General features: G+C 39.4%; 1 protein-coding gene across 2 annotated transcripts in view; it reads left to right on the top strand.

Moving 5' to 3' along the window:
- LOC124621880 (asparagine--tRNA ligase, cytoplasmic) overlaps window positions 1-15,512 on the top strand; it is a 39,051-nt gene extending 23,539 nt beyond the window's left edge. For both annotated transcript variants that reach the window (XM_047147346.1, XM_047147345.1), the window contains exons 9-11: window positions 2,378-2,491; window positions 3,000-3,172; window positions 14,280-15,512. In XM_047147346.1, coding sequence (XP_047003302.1) covers window positions 2,378-2,491; window positions 3,000-3,172; window positions 14,280-14,502 — 510 coding nt within the window. In that variant the 3' untranslated portion in view covers window positions 14,503-15,512. The remainder of the gene's footprint in view (window positions 1-2,377; window positions 2,492-2,999; window positions 3,173-14,279) is intronic.
- Window positions 15,513-20,356: the final 4,844 nt, after the last annotated feature.

Here is a 20,356-nt window from a genome sequence, read left to right as displayed (position 1 = left end):
AAGATAAAAATTAGACAAAAAGGTAGGTTCATTGTTGGGAGCAGAAAAACATAATTAGTAGGGAGAACCCACCTTGCTATTTGACAGATTGGCCACTGGTGCCTTCCAGACTAGTACCATAGGCAGCCTCCTTGCCAAAGCAGTGAGCTTACTGCTTAAGTACCAACAGAACCAACTAATGCCTACTTACGCAGTCACCATCATCCAACTCGTCAAATTTTACATGTAAGGGGCAGCGATCCGTGATAACTATCTTTGTGTGGGATTAGCAGTTGGCACGTGCGTCGAGGTCCTCTGCTGGGACCTGTTCTGCCTAACCCTCTTAGAATGTGGTGCCCCATTTACCTGTTGTAATATTGGTGGACAACTCTCATATTCGAAGTTGTTTTTTCATTTTCACTGAGAAAGTTGTTTTTATTCTTGGATGTAATGTTTTAAACTACTTGCAGAGTGGATGCAGGGTGGTTGGGTTGGGATGTCTTCCCACCTCATTGCTGTATCAGAGGGGGAGGGGGGGGGGAGGCTTGAAGCTCGAAGCTCTCATTTGCTGACTGCCTTAGTCACTCCACTTTTACTTTGTTTTAATTGCTTTTAGATATGGATAGCCCTTTTTCCTGCCACACCATATATTCCATTTTAGGAGCAGCTCTCAACGAACAGTGGGTGCTGTTCCCATCTTTAACACTTTGGCTGTCATGGTTCAGGACTGGACAGCTGTGGGAGTGACAGGCCCCAGCGCATGCAGATCCCTGGGGACACTTACATAACCCCACCTGCCTACTGACCTAATTATTTCTCACACCTTATTTTATTATTGTAGGTCCAACTGATGTTCATTGTGTGTTGAGTTAGTCTCCTCACTTCTACTACTGTGTGTCTCCCAACTAGGAAGGATTCTTTATTGTATAACTTGTCTCAATCCTTAATTAGGTTGATGGGCAGTCAGATATGGGCAGGCTTTCTCTCGCCACAGATGAGTTCTGGGTGTACCAGTCTGACCTATATACTTTTACCTCTAAGTAATTTCCCAGCTCTGGCATGAATGTTGCTTCCAATGCCTAAATTTTTATCACTGCTACATATTTTTGTAATTCAGTCAAATTTTAATTCAGGCTAGTTTCTGGTTGACATCACTAACTTCAGATAAACCACCTGTTCGTCAAGGGACTGGTGACCTCACTGTCTATTCCCTTATCCCAGCAATGAAACACACGCACACACACACACACACACACGCACACACACGCACACACACACACACACACACACACACACACACACACACACACACACAAACGCCCCTATCTTCAGTCTTACAAGGTGACATGGTCAGAATAGTTTAACTGACCCAATTGTCATATACTGCACTGTCAGTCTAGAATACAATGATAATTCATACACAAACTACGCAGTGACTCAATGATGATAACTGTACACACACTTCTAGCACCAGCACATAGGAATTGTGAAAACTGTTTTAGATAGTCACTCATTCGGTATGTTCACATTCAGAAACGCGTCAGTAGAAAAGAAAAAATTAGCCTTCTATCAAAAATTTAAGCTTAAAAACTGAATCCCTGACTCTTGAGATTTTTAGTCTATAGAAAGCTAGTTGAAAATTATGGCAACAACCTGCATAACACCGCTTTGAGCCAATGACAGATCTTTTTAATTTGTAGTGTATGTTGCCCCCTATGTCTCGTGTCCCGCATGTGCAAATTTGTGTTCCTTTGGTCGGGAGTGTGGTCCTTCATAACAAAGAATTAGGCAGAGGGAATATGTACTTTTGATTAGCACCACCAACACAAATAATTTTTTGCAAGAGGTTTTTGGACATGATCTACAAATGGTTCTAATCACTCTTTCCTTTTTGAGAAGGGAAGCGTTCCCGCAAATGTTGATTCTTTTTGACATAATGAAGTGCATCATCCGGTAACCAATGAGAGAGAGAGAGCATTCTTAATACAAAAGAAGTGAATATGTTTCTAAATGTCTGAAGTATATAGTGTTCCCCATCTACTTTGCAGTAACTTGGCTCTTTCTACTCCCTGAAGCAGCTGGTTACTAAATATCACTGTGAATTTCTCTCGCACTTTAAGACTAGACTAAATTGAACAAAGTAGATGCTGCTTAGGTTGGCTGAAGGAGAGTTAACGTGTAAACAGTGGAGATCTGTAGACAGAATGTTACTGGTGCCTGTCATTGCTAACTTTTCAGACACATAGCAGGAAAGTCAGCAATGTAAATTAGAAAATAAGGTACCTAGACAGAAACTGAGGTGGTATATGATGACCATGTCCTAATCTTAACACAACAGCTGTGGTTATTTTTGATAAGTAATTTTGTTGTTAATGCTGATCATTATAATTTGTTACAGGATTTCAAGCCCCCGTCGCGACCTTTCCTGCGCATGGATTACGGTGAAGCCATTGAATATCTACGTAAAAATAACATTAAAAAAGATGATGGCAGTTTTTATGAGTTTGGAGAGGTAAGTAATGTAACAAAAATTTAATAATCCCTTTAATATGTAATTTCAGGTATTACTCAGAATGTCATGTGAATTGAGCCCAACATCGAAATGTATGACGTTATCATTATAACAATGTTTCTTATTCATTGCTTATCCTGTATCTAGTTTTTGTGTATGATTCTTAAATTACACTGTTAACATTTTGTGCTGTGTTCTATTCAAACTTAAAGCTGGATTATATTATCATTTTTTTTAAGTTTGAGCAAAATCCATAACTGATTTCATGAATTCCTGCATTGTCCTTTTTATCCAGATTATCTAACCATATCGTTGTTACATTAGTTTACTGCACAATTCCACAGAACAGTAACTGGATTGAAACACTATTCTTTTATATAATTTGTGGAGTGACAAGAATAGAATGGACTATAAAGTTTACTTAAAATATGCTATATGTGAATCAGCATAACTTATTAAAGTTTCTTACCTGGAATTTTATGTTGCTGTCATTTATTGTTGGCACTAGGACATCCCTGAAATGCCTGAGCGACGCATGACAGATGCAATTGGGAAACCTATAATGCTGACACGCTTCCCAGCTCACATCAAATCATTTTATATGTCGTTGTGCCCAGAAGACAACAGGCTGACAGAGTCTGTTGATATTTTGCTGCCAGGTGTGGGTGAAGTCATTGGCGGGTGAGTATTAATGCTATCATATGGTCTCTCAAAAGGAAACTATTGACATAGTTTTTGTCTGTTACCTTCGTAGCATGTTGCTTGGGAATTTTGTCTTGAACTTTCATATCTTGTCCTGATGCATGCTATAATATTTCAAACACAGAAACACACCAGTGTTGTTTTGTTGTTCACAACAGAATCCCTCAGAAAAGGCTTGGTACTTTTCTTCTTATTCTTTTTTTTAATTGCTCTCACTTTAGTGGACATGTTACTACTCATTCTTGTCAGCCCATGTTATTATGAGGAAGCGAAGCAGCAGTTTCAAAGAAAATTCAGTTGAGAAGACATAAATTATAAGATACAATTGCTGTCCAATACTTACTTTCAGGATGCAAAATGTGTATACCCAAGCTGCTGAAAAGTTGCACTTTACATATGCATTTCAAGTTGGCATTGCAGCTTAACAAGTTAAGAACGAGAAGCACAAGGTGCTAGGCATGTGGTGTGAACCAATCCCAGCATGGTAATCATTGCTGGTCGTGATGTCTAAGCTCCTGCATTGCTGGCTCTGTTTGATGTGAACATAAACATGTGTTGTATATGGTTGCTACCATGTGTTTGCATTGTCCTGTGCTTTGTTTCAATGTGGTTTAGAAAATTCTGATACTCGGAAAAACTTCATTTGTCCTTTGCATCAAGGTGTGCCGCTAGACAGCAAGCCACTGAAGTTACTGCCGGGAACTTGTGATTTTTGCAAGAAGGAAAAAGAATATGCAAGTATTCACAGACTGCTGTCAGTTCTGCTGATAACATGAAATCAAACTATTGGAATTAGTGCAAGAACAGTAAGCAAAGGAGTGTTATTCCAAAAGTTCAAAGATATAGATGCGAGTCATTACGATTCCAAGCTTTCTGGATCAGATGATGTATTTTTAGCAACCCCTGAAATAAGAAAAAGCAGCCTCACCCTGTCACGAACTGGAATTCTTTCACGACTAGTGCAATTTGCAGGCATATTTATGCTTACTGGAGCAGGAAAGGGTATCCTACCATAGCAAAGTTATCAGTGTTGATAAAAGAAAGTGAATTTTTCAGGGCTGGGAAAAGTCACTAAAAATTGTGCTGAAAAGTACAGATTTCCATTACAAAGCAGTGGACGAACACACAGTCCTGTTAGAAAAGGTGTATAGTGTTACGGCTCTAAGCATATTCTTGTACAAAATTTTGGGCAAAGACATTCATTCAGTTTGTGTTTGTGATGACAACTATGAAGATGATTTTGGCATTGATTCAGACTACAGGAACAGTGGGGATCTAGATGGTGAGATTGCACCAATCACCGTAAAATGGTGAATGAAAAGCTACGAATATTGGTTACTTAGTGCATGATTGTCATTATAAAATGTATAGTGAGAAGTTGGAATCTCGGTTATTATTTATTTTGTAAACCATGTACTGTATTGTTTTAAAGATACAGGTCATCACCAAATGCTTATTTTCTGTATTTCTTTGCTCCAATGAATTCTTATATATACAGTTATTCACTCAGTAGCTTACATTTACCATATTGTCTACGTAGGGCTGCTATTGCAACATCGCTATTGCAGTATAGCCAGCCTAATTTTGACATCATGCAAATTGCCAAGGTCAGTGTTTCACCAGCACAGGTGTAGTACTGCCAATAAATAGATATCAAAGTAAGTATATGTGTGTGGATGGATATGTGTGTGTGTGTGCGCGAGTGTATACCCGTCCTTTTTTCCCCCTAAGGTAAGTCTTTCTGCTCCCGGGATTGGAATGACTCCTTACCCTCTCCCTTAAAACCCATTTCCTTTCGTCTTTCCCTCTCCTTCCCTCTTTCCTGATGAGGCAACAGTTTGTTGCGAAAGCTTGAATTTTGTGTGTATGTTTGTGTTTGTTTGTGTGTCTGTCGACCTACCAGCACTTTCATTTGGTAAGTCACATCATCTTTGTTTTTAGATATATTTTTCCTACGTGGAATGTTTCCCTCTATTATAATAATAGAATATCTAGCTTTTGAAACAAAGAGTTCCTTTATCAGGAAGGTGTGAGGGATAGGTTGGGGAAGATTAACACATCAATTGTTGGCCGTGTAAACCTTGCCATGTCTCAGAATGGTTTTTCAAATATTCTTTTTAAAAATTGAGAACGCAAGCCAGCACTTAACTGTGATGATAACCTTTTATGAAAACATAAAATTTCTTCTTCTGGATTATAATTTCCATCTTCTTTGAGTTACCAGTTTATTTGCTTAAATTTTTAATGGGGGTTAAGTTTTGTGAACAGTATAAAGGCTTACCTAAGTCAAAGTGCAAAATGGCTAAGCAGCAATGGCTAGAGGGCAAATGTAATGATTTAGGAACATATATTGCTAGGGGAAAGAAAGATGCTGCCTACAGGAAAATTAGAGACCTTTGAAGGAAAGAGAGCCACCTGTATGAGTATCAAGAGCTTAGATGGAAAACCAGTACTAAGCAAAGAAGGGAAAGCAGAAAGGTGGAAGAAGTATATAGAGGGTCTATACTAGGGAGATGTACTTAAGGGCAATATTATGGAAATGGAAGAGGACATAGATGGAGGAAGTTACTGTGTAAAGAGTTTGACAGAGTACTGAACGACCTAAGTGGAAACAAGACTCCAGGAGTAGACAACATTCTGTTAGAACTACTGACAGCTTTGGGAGAGCCAGCCATGACAAAACTTGTGAACAAGGTGTATGAGACAGTCAAAATACCCTCAGATTTCAAGAAGAATGTAATAATTCATATTCCAAAGAATGCGGGTGCATACAGGAGTGAAAGTTTCTGAACTATCCGTTTAATAAGTCACAGTTGCCAAATACTAACACAAACTCTCTATAGAAGAATGGAAAAATGGGTAGAAGCCGACCTCTGAGAAAATCAGTTTGGATTCTGGAGAAATGTAGGAACACATGAGGCAATACAGATCCAGTGACTTCTCATAGAAGATAGATTAAGGAAAGGCAAACCTACGTTTATAGCATTTGCAGACTTAGAGAAAACTTTTGACATTGTTGACTGGAATATACTCTTTCAGATTCTGAAGGTGGCAGGGGCAATATACAGGGAACTGAAGACTATTTACAACTTCTACAGAAACCAGATGGCAGTTACAATAGTCGATGGCCATTAGAGGAAAGCAGCAGTTGAGAAGTGAGGCAGGGCCTTAGCGTATCACCAATGTTATTCAGTCTGTATGTTGAGCAAGCAGTAAAGGAAAGCAAAGAAAAATTTGTAGTAGGAATTAAAGCTCAGGAAGAAGAAATAATAACCTTGGGGTTTTACCGATGACATTGTAAATCTGTTAGGGATAGCAAAGGACCTGGAAAAGCAGTTGAACAGAATGGACTGTGTCTTGAAAGTAGTATATAGGATGAACATCAACAAAAGCAAAATGAAGATAATGGAATGTAGTCGAATTAAATTAGGTTATACTGAGGGAATTAGATTAGGAACTGACACACTTAAAGAGTAGATGCGTTTTGCTATTTGGGCAGCAAAATAACTGACTATGGTCGAAGTAGAGAGGATATAAAATGTAGACTGGCAATGACAAAAGAAGCATTTCTGAAGAAGAGAAATTTGTTGACGTCAAGTATAGATTTAAGTGTCAGGAAGTCTTTTCTGAAAGTATTTGTAGGGAGTATAGCCATGTATGGGAGTGAAACGTGGACCATAATCAGCTTAGACAAGAAGAGAATAGAAGCTTTTGAAATGTGGTGCTAAAGAAGAATGCTGAAGATTAGATGGGTAGATCACGTAACTAATGAGGAGATACTGAATAGAATGGAAAGAATAGAAGTACAGTGGAGAGCAGTGTTTGTGTGTGTCTGGAGGGGGGTAAAATATCATAGAGGCAGACCAAGAGATGAATGTGGGAATACAGTAAGCAGAAGGATGTAGATCGCAGTAGTTACTTGGAGATGAAGAGGTTTGCATAGCATAGAGTAGCATGGAGAGCTGCATCAAACCAGTCTTCAGACTGAAGTCCACAACAACAACACCTAACCAAAACAATTTTATATGTTGATACACTTTGAAACAAAATATCGTTTTACGAAATCAAAACAAGAAATACTCACTTGCACTATGACCCAATTCTTATATATCTTGATCCTCACTGTCATTGTCAACAACATGTTCTTACAATACGTGCAAAATTTTGTCGTCCATAAAAAATGTAAAGCCATGTCTTCTGTTACTTTATGTACTGAATGAACCACTCCTGCCCTCCAGCAGTTTGACTTCATATGGTAAACACTGCTTTTAGGAACTACATGTCCCTCACAACACAATGTCATTGCGTATTTAAAAGTGGAAGAAACGATACCCTGTCAAGTGACAGGATTGAGAGTCTACTGAAATTTTCACATCCCATTAATTGACAAGATTGGCTGTCAAAGTTAAAACCTAGGGCAGGTCTCTCACACCCTAGTATGAGAGAAACCCATCTCACTGTACATTTACTTGCGTGCAACAAGAGTAAATAAATCTGTCATTTCTATGATCCCAAAAGTGCTGTGTGTAAGAGCACAACCCCCCCCCCCCCCCCCCCCACCTAAAAATAGAGAAATCCAGTTACATTGGTAGTTAATTCAGTGAATAATCTGGCCTACAGGCTGTCACAAAATTTTAGTACAATATTGATGAATATATATAATAGAGGGAAACATTCCACGTGGGAAAATATATCTAAAAGCAAAGATGATGAGACTTACCAAACAAAAGCGCTGGCAGGTCGATAGACACACAAACATACACACAAAATCCAAGCTTTCACAACAAACGGTTGCTTCGTCAGGAAAGAGGGAAGGAGAGGGAAAGACGAAAGGGTGTGGGTTTTAAGGGAGAGGGTAAGGAGTCATTCCAATCCCGGGAGCGGAAAGACTTACCCTAGGGGGAAAAAAGGACGGGTATACACTCGCGCGCGCGCGCGCGCGCACACACACACATATCCATCCACACATATCCATCCACACATATACAGACACAAGCAGACATATTTAAAGACATATGTCCATCTCTGCCCAAACTCTTTGTCTTACCCTCTGGCTCCTACCCTTGTAACCACCCCCAGTTTAAAACCTGTCCCATGCACCCTCCCACCACCACCTACTCCAGTCCTGTAACCCGGAAGGTGTACACGATCAAAGGCAGAGCCACGTGTGAAAGCACCCACGTGATTTACCAACTGACCTGCCTACACTGTGACGCATTCTATGTGGGAATGACCAGCAACAAACTGTCCATTCGCATGAATGGTCATAGGCAGACAGTGTTTGTTGGTAATGAGGATCACCCTGTGGCTAAACATGCCTTGGTGCACGGCCAGCACATCTTGGCACAGTGTTACACCGTCCGTGTTATCTGGATACTTCCCACTAACACCAACCTATCCGAACTCCGGAGATGGGAACTTGCCCTTCAATATATCCTCTCTTCCCGTTATCCACCAGGCCTCAATCTCCACTAATTTCAAGTTGCCGCCACTCATACCTCACCTGTCATTCAACAACATCTTTGCCTCTGCACTTCCGCCTTGACTGACATCTCTGCCCAAACTCTTTGCCTTTGAATATGTCTGCTTGTGTCTGTATATGTGTGGATGGATATATGTGTGTGTGGGTGTGTGGGTGTGTGGGCGTGTGGGCGCGCGCGCGAGTGTATACCCATCCTTTTTTTCCCCTAAGGTGAATCTTTCCACTCCCGGGATTGGAATGACTCCTTACCCTCTCCCTTAAAACCCACATCCTTTCGTCTTTCCCTCTCCTTCCCTCTTTCCTGACGAAGCAGCCGTTGGTTGCGAAAGCTTGAATTTTGTGTGTATGTTAGTGTTTGTTTGTGTGTCTATCGACCTGTCAGCACTTTCTTTTGGTAAGTCACATCATCTCTGTTTTTATATACTATTATGTAAAATGAATGGATGAAAATGGGGAAGAAATGGCTTTAAATATTTTTGTTATTTACTCTTTCAGTATGAACTTTGTTGTAGAACTCCATTTTTTACGTGTGGTAATAAAAATTCATTTAGACAGAATTAAGCACATTTAAAATTACGAGAACTTTAGCAATCTTCTCATGCTGATAAATTCAAACTAACTGATTAATAACATTTATGACTTTGAAAATTATTTAAATTAAATTTTTTTACATATTTCGGCCTTGGCACATATTTTCTAGATGCAGTGGGTTTTTAAATATTTACTGAATTCTTTCCCGGCATTAGCTATGGAGCACAAGACTGTCTCTGTTAGCATAAAATGGTTAAATATTGCCAAGCCGACCTGAACGTTTAATTATCATTGATAAAACACACTTCACTATACGTTTAAGTTATTTGCTTTAGAAATTGAAAGAACCAACAGATACTTCAACGTTAACTATCCGCCTATGAATGCACAAATGTAAAGCCAGTAATAAATTCAGTCAGCCTCATGATCGCTGTAAAAGAAAAATATTTCGTAATTCACTGCTAATTTTACCTGCTCCCGATTTACGGGTTTGGTTAATTTTATAGCGGAACAATTTTTTAAATGTACCGCTGCTGCAAATCGTTCGGTCGCTGCACAGCCCAGCAACACCAACGATAATCGCTAAAAGTGCTGAAAATTCTTTAAAGAAATATTATAGATGACATGGGCAAGCTAATTTACATTAGTAATACACGATTTTGATAAATTATAATGTATTTAGACCATAACAATAATTAAAATTACACACCTTTATAATTTCTCCTCTAATGGTGGCTAAAGATACAGACAAAAGAAGTCTGCTCATTCATATAATGCTACGTCACAGGTTCCTCTCTCTCTCAGCTCTTGAGGAAGACGACAAAGAATGCACATTATGTAGTGCTATTTATACTATTGCTGATTATGAATATCTCTTTGTAATCTTACAACATTATTTTCCTCTGTGGCTGTATTTTACTTTTTTTCATCGCAGATATTAACATATTTCGTAATTACTTTATGATTATAGAAATATTAAAATCATAAATACATCGAGAATATTATTACAGAAAATATTACAATAATAACCAACGTCCTTTATACAAAATTAAATAATATTTTTTGTTAAACAATTACAGTATATACGAATTGCTTCATAGCGGCGTACATAGTACAATTAAATGTCATTTCAGTTTATTAATAGTGTGTGTGCTGCCAGGGAACGTTAAAGACACCACTTGGTGTCATCATGTATTACTTACCCTCCTGAAGGCTTTTGAGGCCCATACTGATTTTTTATTCCTCTGATTGTATATCACTGGTTGTTCTGGGTTAGAGTCAACACTTCACTCATCTCCCCACAGATACAAGAGAACAGCATCCCAAAGGGCTGTGTGTTGAATGTTACCATCTTCTCATCCCGTCAACAGGCTAGTGACCTCAGTTGGGTCACTGGTGACCCCTGCATTGTATGTCGATGATTTTTGCATTTAGTACAGCTCTTATCTGCTAAATGCTAGCTCCACTGTGCCATCTGGTGGGGCTCTGCTTTTTCCCATGGTTTCCAATTCTCACCTACAAAAAGTGGGTCATGCATTTCTGCTGTCATACCACGTCCCATCCTGACCCAGAACTCTACATAGGTATCCAGCAGCTGGACATTGTGGCATAGTCTTTTTTCTTGGGCCTCCTTTGTGATAAAAAGAGGACTTGGCTGACCCATATTCGTCACCTGAAGACTATCTACATGCAGAAGCTCGTGCTCAGTGCTTCCTTGACCACACATTTTGGGGTTTGAATCTTGCTACTCTTATCCGTATCTACTGGGCCCTCATTTCGTCCCAATTGGACTATGGTTTCCAGGTTTATGGCTTGGTGGCATCTTCAGTTTTGAAACTTTTAGACTTAGTCCATCAATGACCGGCTGATGGTGTCTTTTGGACTAGTTCCATACACAGTCTCCTTGCCAAAGCAGCGATCTTCCTTCTTCAGCTTAGATGGTACTAGCTCTTGGTCTGCTAGGCAATTGGCATTTGACAATTCCCTGATCATACCACCTATCCCATTGTCTTAGCATACGATGGCTGTTGTCCTCCTGATACCTGCCATCAGGTGGGATTACCAGTTGAAATGCATGTAGCTTCCATCTGCCAAGATATCCATCACCCTTCCATGGACTGTGCTACCCATTTTTCCTTGCACACACCCCTTTGGGTGGTGCCCAGGCTACGTATTAGGACCAGTCACTTCCAGGGGCCTAAAGTTTGTTGCCCCCATGATCTTTTGGCACCTGTTAGGTCCATTTCTTCAAGAGTTCCGTGATGCTACCATCTTTTACACTGACTAAAAATGTGGATTAGAAGAGAGATGCATTTACATCAACTGCCGCTATGGAACGCTGTTCGCTGCCAGGAACATGTGTTGTGTTTGTGGCAGAGCTGACAGCTTTAGCAGAGCCCTCCATGGACCATGATTTAATATGTAATGGCTCAAGAGCAGTCTCCAGGCTATTGACCAATGCTGTTCTTGCCACACTTTAGTCTCTGCTATTGATGACCGTCTTTCTGATCTTTATGTGCCTAATCAGTTGTCACTCTCTGGATGCAAAGTCGTGTGGGTATCCCGTGGCTAGAGGAGTGTTTGCTTGCTCCCCATTAACTTTGCCAATCCCAAATGCAGATTTATGGATGCATCTGAGATCTCTGCTCACCCAGAAATGGAACATCATCTGGTGGGCTACTGCCCTATCTAATAAACTCCGCACAATAAACATGGTTCCTGCAGCATGGCGGTCTTCTTTCCCCTTTACCAGAAGGAATCCACAGTCCTAAGACATCTCTGCGTTGGTCGTACCAGATTCACCCAGAGTTTTGTGAAATGGGCCACCCCCACATTGTGGTTGTGGAACCTCACAGACAGTAGTTTATATCTTGGTGGAATGCTCGCTCCCTTGATGCTGTGTGTGAACTTCTGGACTTAATACCTCTAATATTAGCAGGTGATTCATGGATGGTTCACTTGCTTCTCAGTTTTCTCTATGAAAGTGGTTTTCATTCTGAGTTACAAGGTTTTGCTCTATTTCCATAGCAGGTGCAGGGTGGTTGGGGGGACAGGGCTTCTCCCACTGGAGTATAGATCATGGACCATATGTCCTTGACGAGGTTACTCTTTCATCCCTCTTTACTGTATTTCAATCACTTTTAGATTCATTTTGCCTCCTTTCTGCCACACCTATTTTTCTATTCAATGTGCCAAACTCTGTTACATTCTGGGCACTCTTGACTAAAGGATTAGGTGGGGACAGCTACGGGGGGGAAATTTCCTGTTGCATGCAGAGCACCTAGAATGCCCGCTTGCTGGTTTCTCTGTTTCCTTCATCTTGTTTTTATTATTGATGCTACAAAGACATCCATTACATTTGTAGCCTTCTCGCTTTTACTGTTATGAATCTCCTGGCTAGATCTGAGAACATTGTCTGTGGACATTTCTACTTCTGGATGTGTCACTCGTGGATCAAAGGACTGATGACCATGTTGTTTGGTCCCTTCACCCTCCCCCCCCCCCCCCCCCCCCAAATACCCCACCCAAACAAACCAACCAACCATCTAGATTATATGGAAAAATTGTAAATGTGTTAATTGAATCACACATTGTGGATGCAGAAAAACAGAATACCAGAAGATCTTGCGCAGACAGTATGTTTCACCTAAAACAGCTTGTGGAAAAAAGACTGACCTGGTATTTAGAGTGCCACATGGTTTTCACTGACCTTACAAAAACCTGTTGTAGCATTCGCCTGTGTAAATTGTGGACTGCAGTGTTAGAGAATGGAGTGAGTCATTTATACACTGTCTACCCAAAACATCCAGAGACCGATTATATTCGTGGTGTATAAGCAACATCAGCACAGTAACTACCGTGGCAGCTTGAAAGAAGTCCGTCAGTTGTGAGTGGACAGTGGTACGTAATGGACGTGCTTCCGTAGTGTGTCACCGTTGCTGTGTCACATCTACATCTACATGGATACTCTGCAAGTTGCATTAAGTGCATCGAACCACGAAACTGAAATGGAACAGCAGTTTTAAATTGAGTCTTCAAGACGTTCTCCAGAGAAAGCTGTGTGCAAAGTTTGTTGTGTACACCCTGACTCCTGAACAAAAACTAAGATGCATGGGTGCTTGCCACGGCCTGATTGTAATGCAAAATGTGGACAATTCTTTTCTGGAAAAAATCATCATGAGTGATGAGACTTGGTGTTGTAGATACAAATTACGATGAAATCAAAGTGCTGAAATTCATATGAAGGATCAACACTTTGACAATGTAACTGACATTGAAGCCAGTCTGATGCAGGAGATGAGCAACATCCCAAAGGAGGACTTCTCTAACAGTGTCACATCATTGTATGAAGGTTCTGTTCATTGTACTCAAGCCATTAGAGATTCATGTAGAGGCACAACTTGTAGAATTAAAGTATGTACAAATATATATCGAGAGATTCCAGTGACCAGTGGGTTATGACAAGGATGCACGATCAGGGCTGGTTTCAGAACATTTTTCCACAAAAACTGTATCGTTTAGCTCCCTCTCCCCCCTTTTCCTTCATACACTTTCTGCTGTATCATTTTCCTGACTAATGGTGATATACAATGTGCACAAAACTTGTGCTTGGATGACACACTCAACTGGAAGCAGCTGCTATTAAGTGTGATACATCCAGTATAGAAATCTTCCAGTTGTGGTGTCTCTGTCACCCCCTCGGATTAGCGCTATGGATGTCAGTGTGTGTCATTTGAGCCTGTGCACAATAGTATGTAGATTATTTAAACTATATTTGAATTTTGCCTCAAGGGTATTGAGATGTTCTTGTAATAGCATGGTGTGCCTACAAATGATGTAATATGCCAGTGTTACGTTGTTTCTTAATTTTAATTAATTCTCTATCCACAATGTTTAAAAACATTGATCAGTGGATTAAAACTGAAAATCAGTCGGTCATAAATGGCAGTTATTTTGCTTGCATTGTAGTTATTTCTAAATTTACTATTGTCTTCTAATTTTCTGATACAGAAAAGCATTTTTAATATGAAATCTTATCTTTTTTAAAAATTTCTGATAATATTCTGTTCACAGATCCATGCGTATTTGGCAGTTGGAACCTCTTCTGCAGGGTTATGCCCGTGAAGGAATTGACCCTACACCATACTATTGGTATACTGATCAACGACAGTATGGCAGCTGCCCACATGGTGGTTATGGGTTAGGTCTTGAACGGTTCCTGTGCTGGTTACTTGCAAGACAACATATTCGTGAAGTCTGTCTTTATCCAAGATTTCTTGAGCGCTGTAAGCCATAAACAGTTTGTAATTTATATGCTCCTTTCACAGTTGGTCATTCCACACATTGTTAACTGTTCATAGTTACTTGGATTATAGTTACATTGTGTTATAAAATGAAAGCAATAGGAGTTTCAAGGGCTAAGAACTTTTGTGGATGTAATTAAATACATGATTGCTCTGAACAGGCTTTGAAAGTGAAGTTCTTTGTCATCAGAAGAAATAATTATGACAGTGAACAGTAAAGCTATTACAGAATTATAGCAAACAGTTAGTTCATGCCTCATTCCTACTTACTTTCCTTGTAAGATCTTGATGTTGTTCAGGGCAATTATTTCTCATCTTGGTGTGTTATTAAATCTGTGCAAGGTTTCATCCATAAAATGTATTGTTTTTCTGGCAAAGTGTCCTGCAATTGAAAAACCAGCTTGTGATAATGGGCTTTTGCAGTTTCACTATTGCATGTAACATAGGCAGTTTTGTGCATTGAGGCAGTTCAGGTTCACAGGAGTGTGAATCTGTTATTTAAAGTGATCTGACATAGCATTTGTAAGTGAAAAAGTTTAATACACAACAGAATGTCCGAAATTTTAATGAGCACGAGGAATGAATGCTGGAAAAAAAGTGGTTTTAATTTCTGGCTGAATTCTGTAATTATTGTTACAATGGCTGTTACTGTTTAGATCTGTTGCAGTGATGCAGTAGTGCTTTTAACTGTAATGTGTTTTTGTGTGGAAGGAACATCAGATCTTATCAACAACTTTTATAGAAACTATAACATTGGTGAAAATAATTTTCCGTGATTAAAGTGTGTTATTCAGGTACAACCATACCAAGATGAAAATAAAAGCTCTCTTATGTGGATGTGATTAAGTAACATTTGTAACAGAGCTGACAAATGTGGGATGTTATTAAGGGAGGTGTAAAACTGAAAGGATTATGAAGGCTTGTTGACAGCATCTTCAATGCAAATTGCACCAAAATAAAAAAATGTGCTTTATGGCAATAATAAAAATGTTTATTAAATGACTTTAAATTGTTTCACTTCATGTGTTAATTTGTCTCATTATTGTGAACATGAATAAGTTATTACATCTTCCACCTCCTATTTTGGTTAAGTACCCTCAATATGAAATTGTATGAATCACCATTTTCTTGTCAAAGCAGCTACTAAATTGGGCAACTTGCACAGAATTCTTGCCTTGAACAAGAAAGATGATGACTCAGACTTGACAGTACATACACAAAGAGAGTGTTGTGGCCTCTGTTTTACTGAGAAAATTGGGGAGGGGGGGGGGCTGTGGCTCTCATGGAGGAACAGAGCGAGCTGAGTTTCGCAGGACCTCTGTTCATGGGATCACTGTTGATTTTTATAACATTTCCGTTTTCAAAAAAGTTTAAAACAGTTTCATGTCAACAATATAGGTCTATAGTTGTGTGCATATGTCCTGCAGCACTTCTTAAAAATGAGAATGACCTGACCTGGGCTTTCTTCCAGTTGCTAGGTACCCTTCCTTGCCTAAGCGATCTATAATAAATTACTGCTAGAAGGGAGCAAGTTCTTTCACATAATCTTGGTAGAATCTTATATGTATCTCATCTGGTCCTGATGCCTTTTCCGTACTAAGCGATTGCAGTTGTTTTTCTGTTCTGCGATCAGTTATCTCAATATCTGCCATTTCGACATTGATACAACAATTGAAATAAGGGACTGTATTACAATCTTCTGCAGTGCAGCAATTTTGGAACACCAAATTCAGTATTTCGGCCTTCCTTCTGTTATTTTCTGTTTAAGTGCCAGTATGGTCACTGAATGAATGAATACATGATTTTGACCACTTACTTATTTTACATACAACTAAAACCCCTTACTGTTTGTTTTTACTCAGACTAGTTGACAAAATTTTACTTTCAAAATCATTGACCCCCTTCTCTCATTTTTGCTTCGTTCAGCTTTTGTTTGTCAGCTAAGTTTTTATTGCTTCCCTTGAATCTGATATGAAGTTCTCTTTGTTTATGTAGCAATTTTCTAACATGGCTATTAACCATGGTGGGTATTTCCCATCTCTTAAGACCTTACTCAAAACATACTTGTGTAGAGCATATTGCATGATGCCTTTGAATTTTTTCCATTTGTTGTCCACATCTTCATCGTTATCACTGAATATTTTATGCTCACTCTGAAATTTGTATCCTGTCACTCGTGCTAAGTGAAAATATTTTACTTCCTTTCTTAACAAGCTTTATAATACCCGTTGTCATAGATGCCATCACAGCCTTATGATCACTGATACCTTCCTCGCCATTAACTGGTGGAATAAGTTCAGGTCTGTTTGTTGCCAGTTCTATGATGTTACTCCTCAAAAGCTGGTTCTCTTAAATATGTGCTCAAAGTAATTTTCAGACAAGATGTCCAGAACGATGTCACATGAATCCCTATCTCTGGCACCAGTTTTGATAGCATATCACTCCCAATCTATACCTGCCAAGTTGAAGTCACTCCCTATTACAACGGCATAAGGAAAATTGTTAACAGTATTGATAATGTTGCTAGATTTTTTTAAAATTCTTTTTCTGCAATACACACTTTACCACCCATGGCGACTAACCCATCATTACAATAAATATTCCATTCTGAACTTAGGACTTCGTTGTCAACATCTGGTTCCAACCATCTTTCTGTTCCTAATACTATCTGTGCATTATGACCTGCAGTAAGTTATGCTAACTCGGGGACATTTCCTTGGATGCTCCTGCAGTTTACTGAAATGATATTATTCTTTTCTATCTGTGCTCTGCAAGTACGAACATTCTCTGAGGACATTGTGGCTAACTTATCAGGTGAATCGCCTTTGATCCCAAGGGAGGGTTTCTCTAGCCTAAAAAAGCCCATGTTCATGCAACACCTACTCCTCTATCCTAGGATCCCCCTGACGTGTTAAGGGGAGCCTTAAAATACTGCACTCAGTAGCAGTGGTAAAGAAATTCACATCCAATACTGTCGCACTCTGCTCCAAACCAAAGGACCACAATCAAGACTGTGTACAATGCTACATATATATAGCTTAGCCCGCACCCAGAAGGTGATGCTCATTGCCTTCACCAAATCCAGCCATCTACTGAAAGGAGCCAAGGGTGCCCTCAGAACCCAAGTGACAGATATCATTTGTGCCAACATGTCACTTGGGCAGCCGGTTGCACCCAGTGCATTCAATAGCTGCCAGCAGGGCCTCCTCCAAATCACAGATGAGACCACAGCAGATATACTAAGTGCACCTTGCCTGCTATTTCCATGAGAGGCTCCATCATCTGCCTAACAGTGGACCTCCCAATGACAAGCATACCCACCCTCTGCACTTGTCTGGACTAGGCAGGAAAATAAGCTGCTGTCCCAATAGGAGAGGCACCCTGTGCTTGCTCAGATGTGCAGGATATTTGACTTCTGTTGTTCAGCTATTAAGCTCTGCTAATGCTCTAGCTGCAGTGGAATTATTGCATGGTATGGATTCCAGCAGTGGGGAGGGCAGCACAGATGCAAGTTCAATGTGCCAGTAAGGCAATGTGTGAACTGCGTGAAGATCACATGCAACTGTACGTGACATAGTGTTATTTAAATTCAGTGAGAAGGAGACTCCAATGAGGTAACAACAAATGTGGAGGAATACATAGTGCAAGGTTTACTTCCATGTTAAACGTACAATGAACAGAGTATAGTAAAATCCAGGATCATGCTTAAAGTATCCATACCAGTCCGTAAAAAAAGGGAAGATTTATTTCTCAATGGAGAAATGACACAGCCAACTGGTTGTAAATAATTGTTTAATACATTTACCTAGGTTTCAACACCTCTAAGGCTGTCTTCATAAGAAGGAATATTTAAAAGTCTGATATACCTTGCAGGGTGTACGTACCAAAGGCTGAAATGCTTTTGTTTTTTGACTTGAGCGTGTTTGCTCAAGACTTAGACTATTGGCTTCTGGCAATGTAACTCAGGACTTTTAAATTTTCATTCTGATGAAGACATCTGTAGAGGTGTCAAAACCTAGGTAAATGAAATTGGAAGATTTTATTTATTTATTTTTTCATAATAGGTTCCACTGCCATATCCTCTGTTGGCAGCATGACATTTCACAGATCAGTAGACATAATTTGTGATACGGTAGTGCTGGAAATGAAAGGCTCATTTGGCCATGTCAATTTAAGATTGTCAATCTCATATGCTATCATCTATGCTGTGAGAACAAGTTACACTAACTATATATATTGGTGTACTTGAGACTGTCTGCAATGGCCTGAATGGTGAACTTAAATGGTAATTAACTCAAAAATGGCACTATGTACCAATTTTTTTCTTAGCAGTTATTTATCACCACAACCTGGCCTGCAACACCCTTAAAGTTTGCTGGACAGCATGTAAGAAAACAGAGATGGTACTGAGTGTCATATCTGGATAGTATATTTTTTAAGAGGGAAAGTGGCTCTTTATTCACACAACATAATTAGTGTTATTGACAGGGGGTCTCAGGTTAATTCCACATTTGTAATTTAAAATGGTTTTTAACACTATCCCTCACAACCAATTTACAAACAAACTCTGTGCTTATGGAGCATCACTTCAGTTAGCCCCTCTCAACACTGAGAAACGTGGAAATTCAAACTGTGTGCAGATGAAACCTTCAACCTAGGACAAATGGCGCTAGTATTAAAAATGTGGCTTTAACAAGAACATGCCACAAATATCCCCATAAATGAAACTACTTTGAAGGAGAAGGCAGTATGAATAGCTTTACAATTAGGGGTTGAAAATTTCAAGGCTTCCAGTGGTTGTATTGATGAATTTTGACGCTGGGGTGGCATTGTGTACTAAGCAGAATGTGGGCAGAATGAAGGTGTATACCAGCTAGGACTGGTGATATTTTTAAAAATATTGGGAATCCAATCTATCCGTGTTTAAAAAAAAAGTATCATTATTCGCCTGTGATAAATCGAAATAAATTATCAATATATTGCTTGAAAAATATCGATGTACTGGCAAAAAAAATATTGGCCGCACATTGTAAATATGCTGCCAGTTTTAGAGCTGTATATTTAAGTGCTGATTTATTATTCAATATTCTTTACATCAACAAGGTAGCAGCCTGCTTATCCTTCTTAAAGCAAGAACTGAAATGAAAACGATGCATGGAAGTGTTACAATAAAAGGTGTCCGATGGGTCTGTTGTTCAGTTTCCTCACATATCTGATTTATCTGGAATACTTCATGTTGACTTCCCTGTTTTTGTTTTTTTTATTTCTGCAAATGCCAGCAAACTAGCAGTTGTAGTGTCAAAATTGCATGGTGAAGTTCAATGTTGCAGTTTCTGTTGGTAGCAGTGAATGCCGATTACGTCAGCATTTCCCTCACACGTCTCCACTCACTTCAAAGACCAATCTTGTCATTTAGATTTTTGTTCATCAGTTTCAGCAACTGTTTTTGGAGAATGGCAATGTGAAGAAATAGCACACTAGTTGCATTAAAAATTGTTTTCACATCGAATATCGTATTATTCTATTCACACTGCCACCCATCGGTGCAGTCTGACTACTACTTTGTGCCATCTGTACTTGCTTCACACAGTCAGAGAGAGAGACTGGATGTGATGAAAGCTCAAAAAGTAGTAAGATTCCTTCACACAGTGAAAGTAAAATTATGTTCTGCTACAATTTCAAAAGGCCAATTTCAAAGAATATCACTGATATAGTTTTTGGAAAAAGTATCAATATTTTATCAACAGTCCTAATACCAGCACACTGTAGCTCATGAGCTGCAGACTGTCTAAGGTGGAAATACTGTAAAACCTGCCCATGAGCTGCTTAACATTTTTAATGTTGACA

The sequence above is a fragment of the Schistocerca americana genome, chromosome 7, assembly GCF_021461395.2.
Source record: "Schistocerca americana isolate TAMUIC-IGC-003095 chromosome 7, iqSchAmer2.1, whole genome shotgun sequence".
NCBI lineage: Eukaryota > Metazoa > Arthropoda > Insecta > Orthoptera > Acrididae > Schistocerca > Schistocerca americana.
The sequence above is the reverse complement of the archived record's forward strand: the minus strand, read 5'-3'. Positions and strand labels throughout refer to the sequence as shown.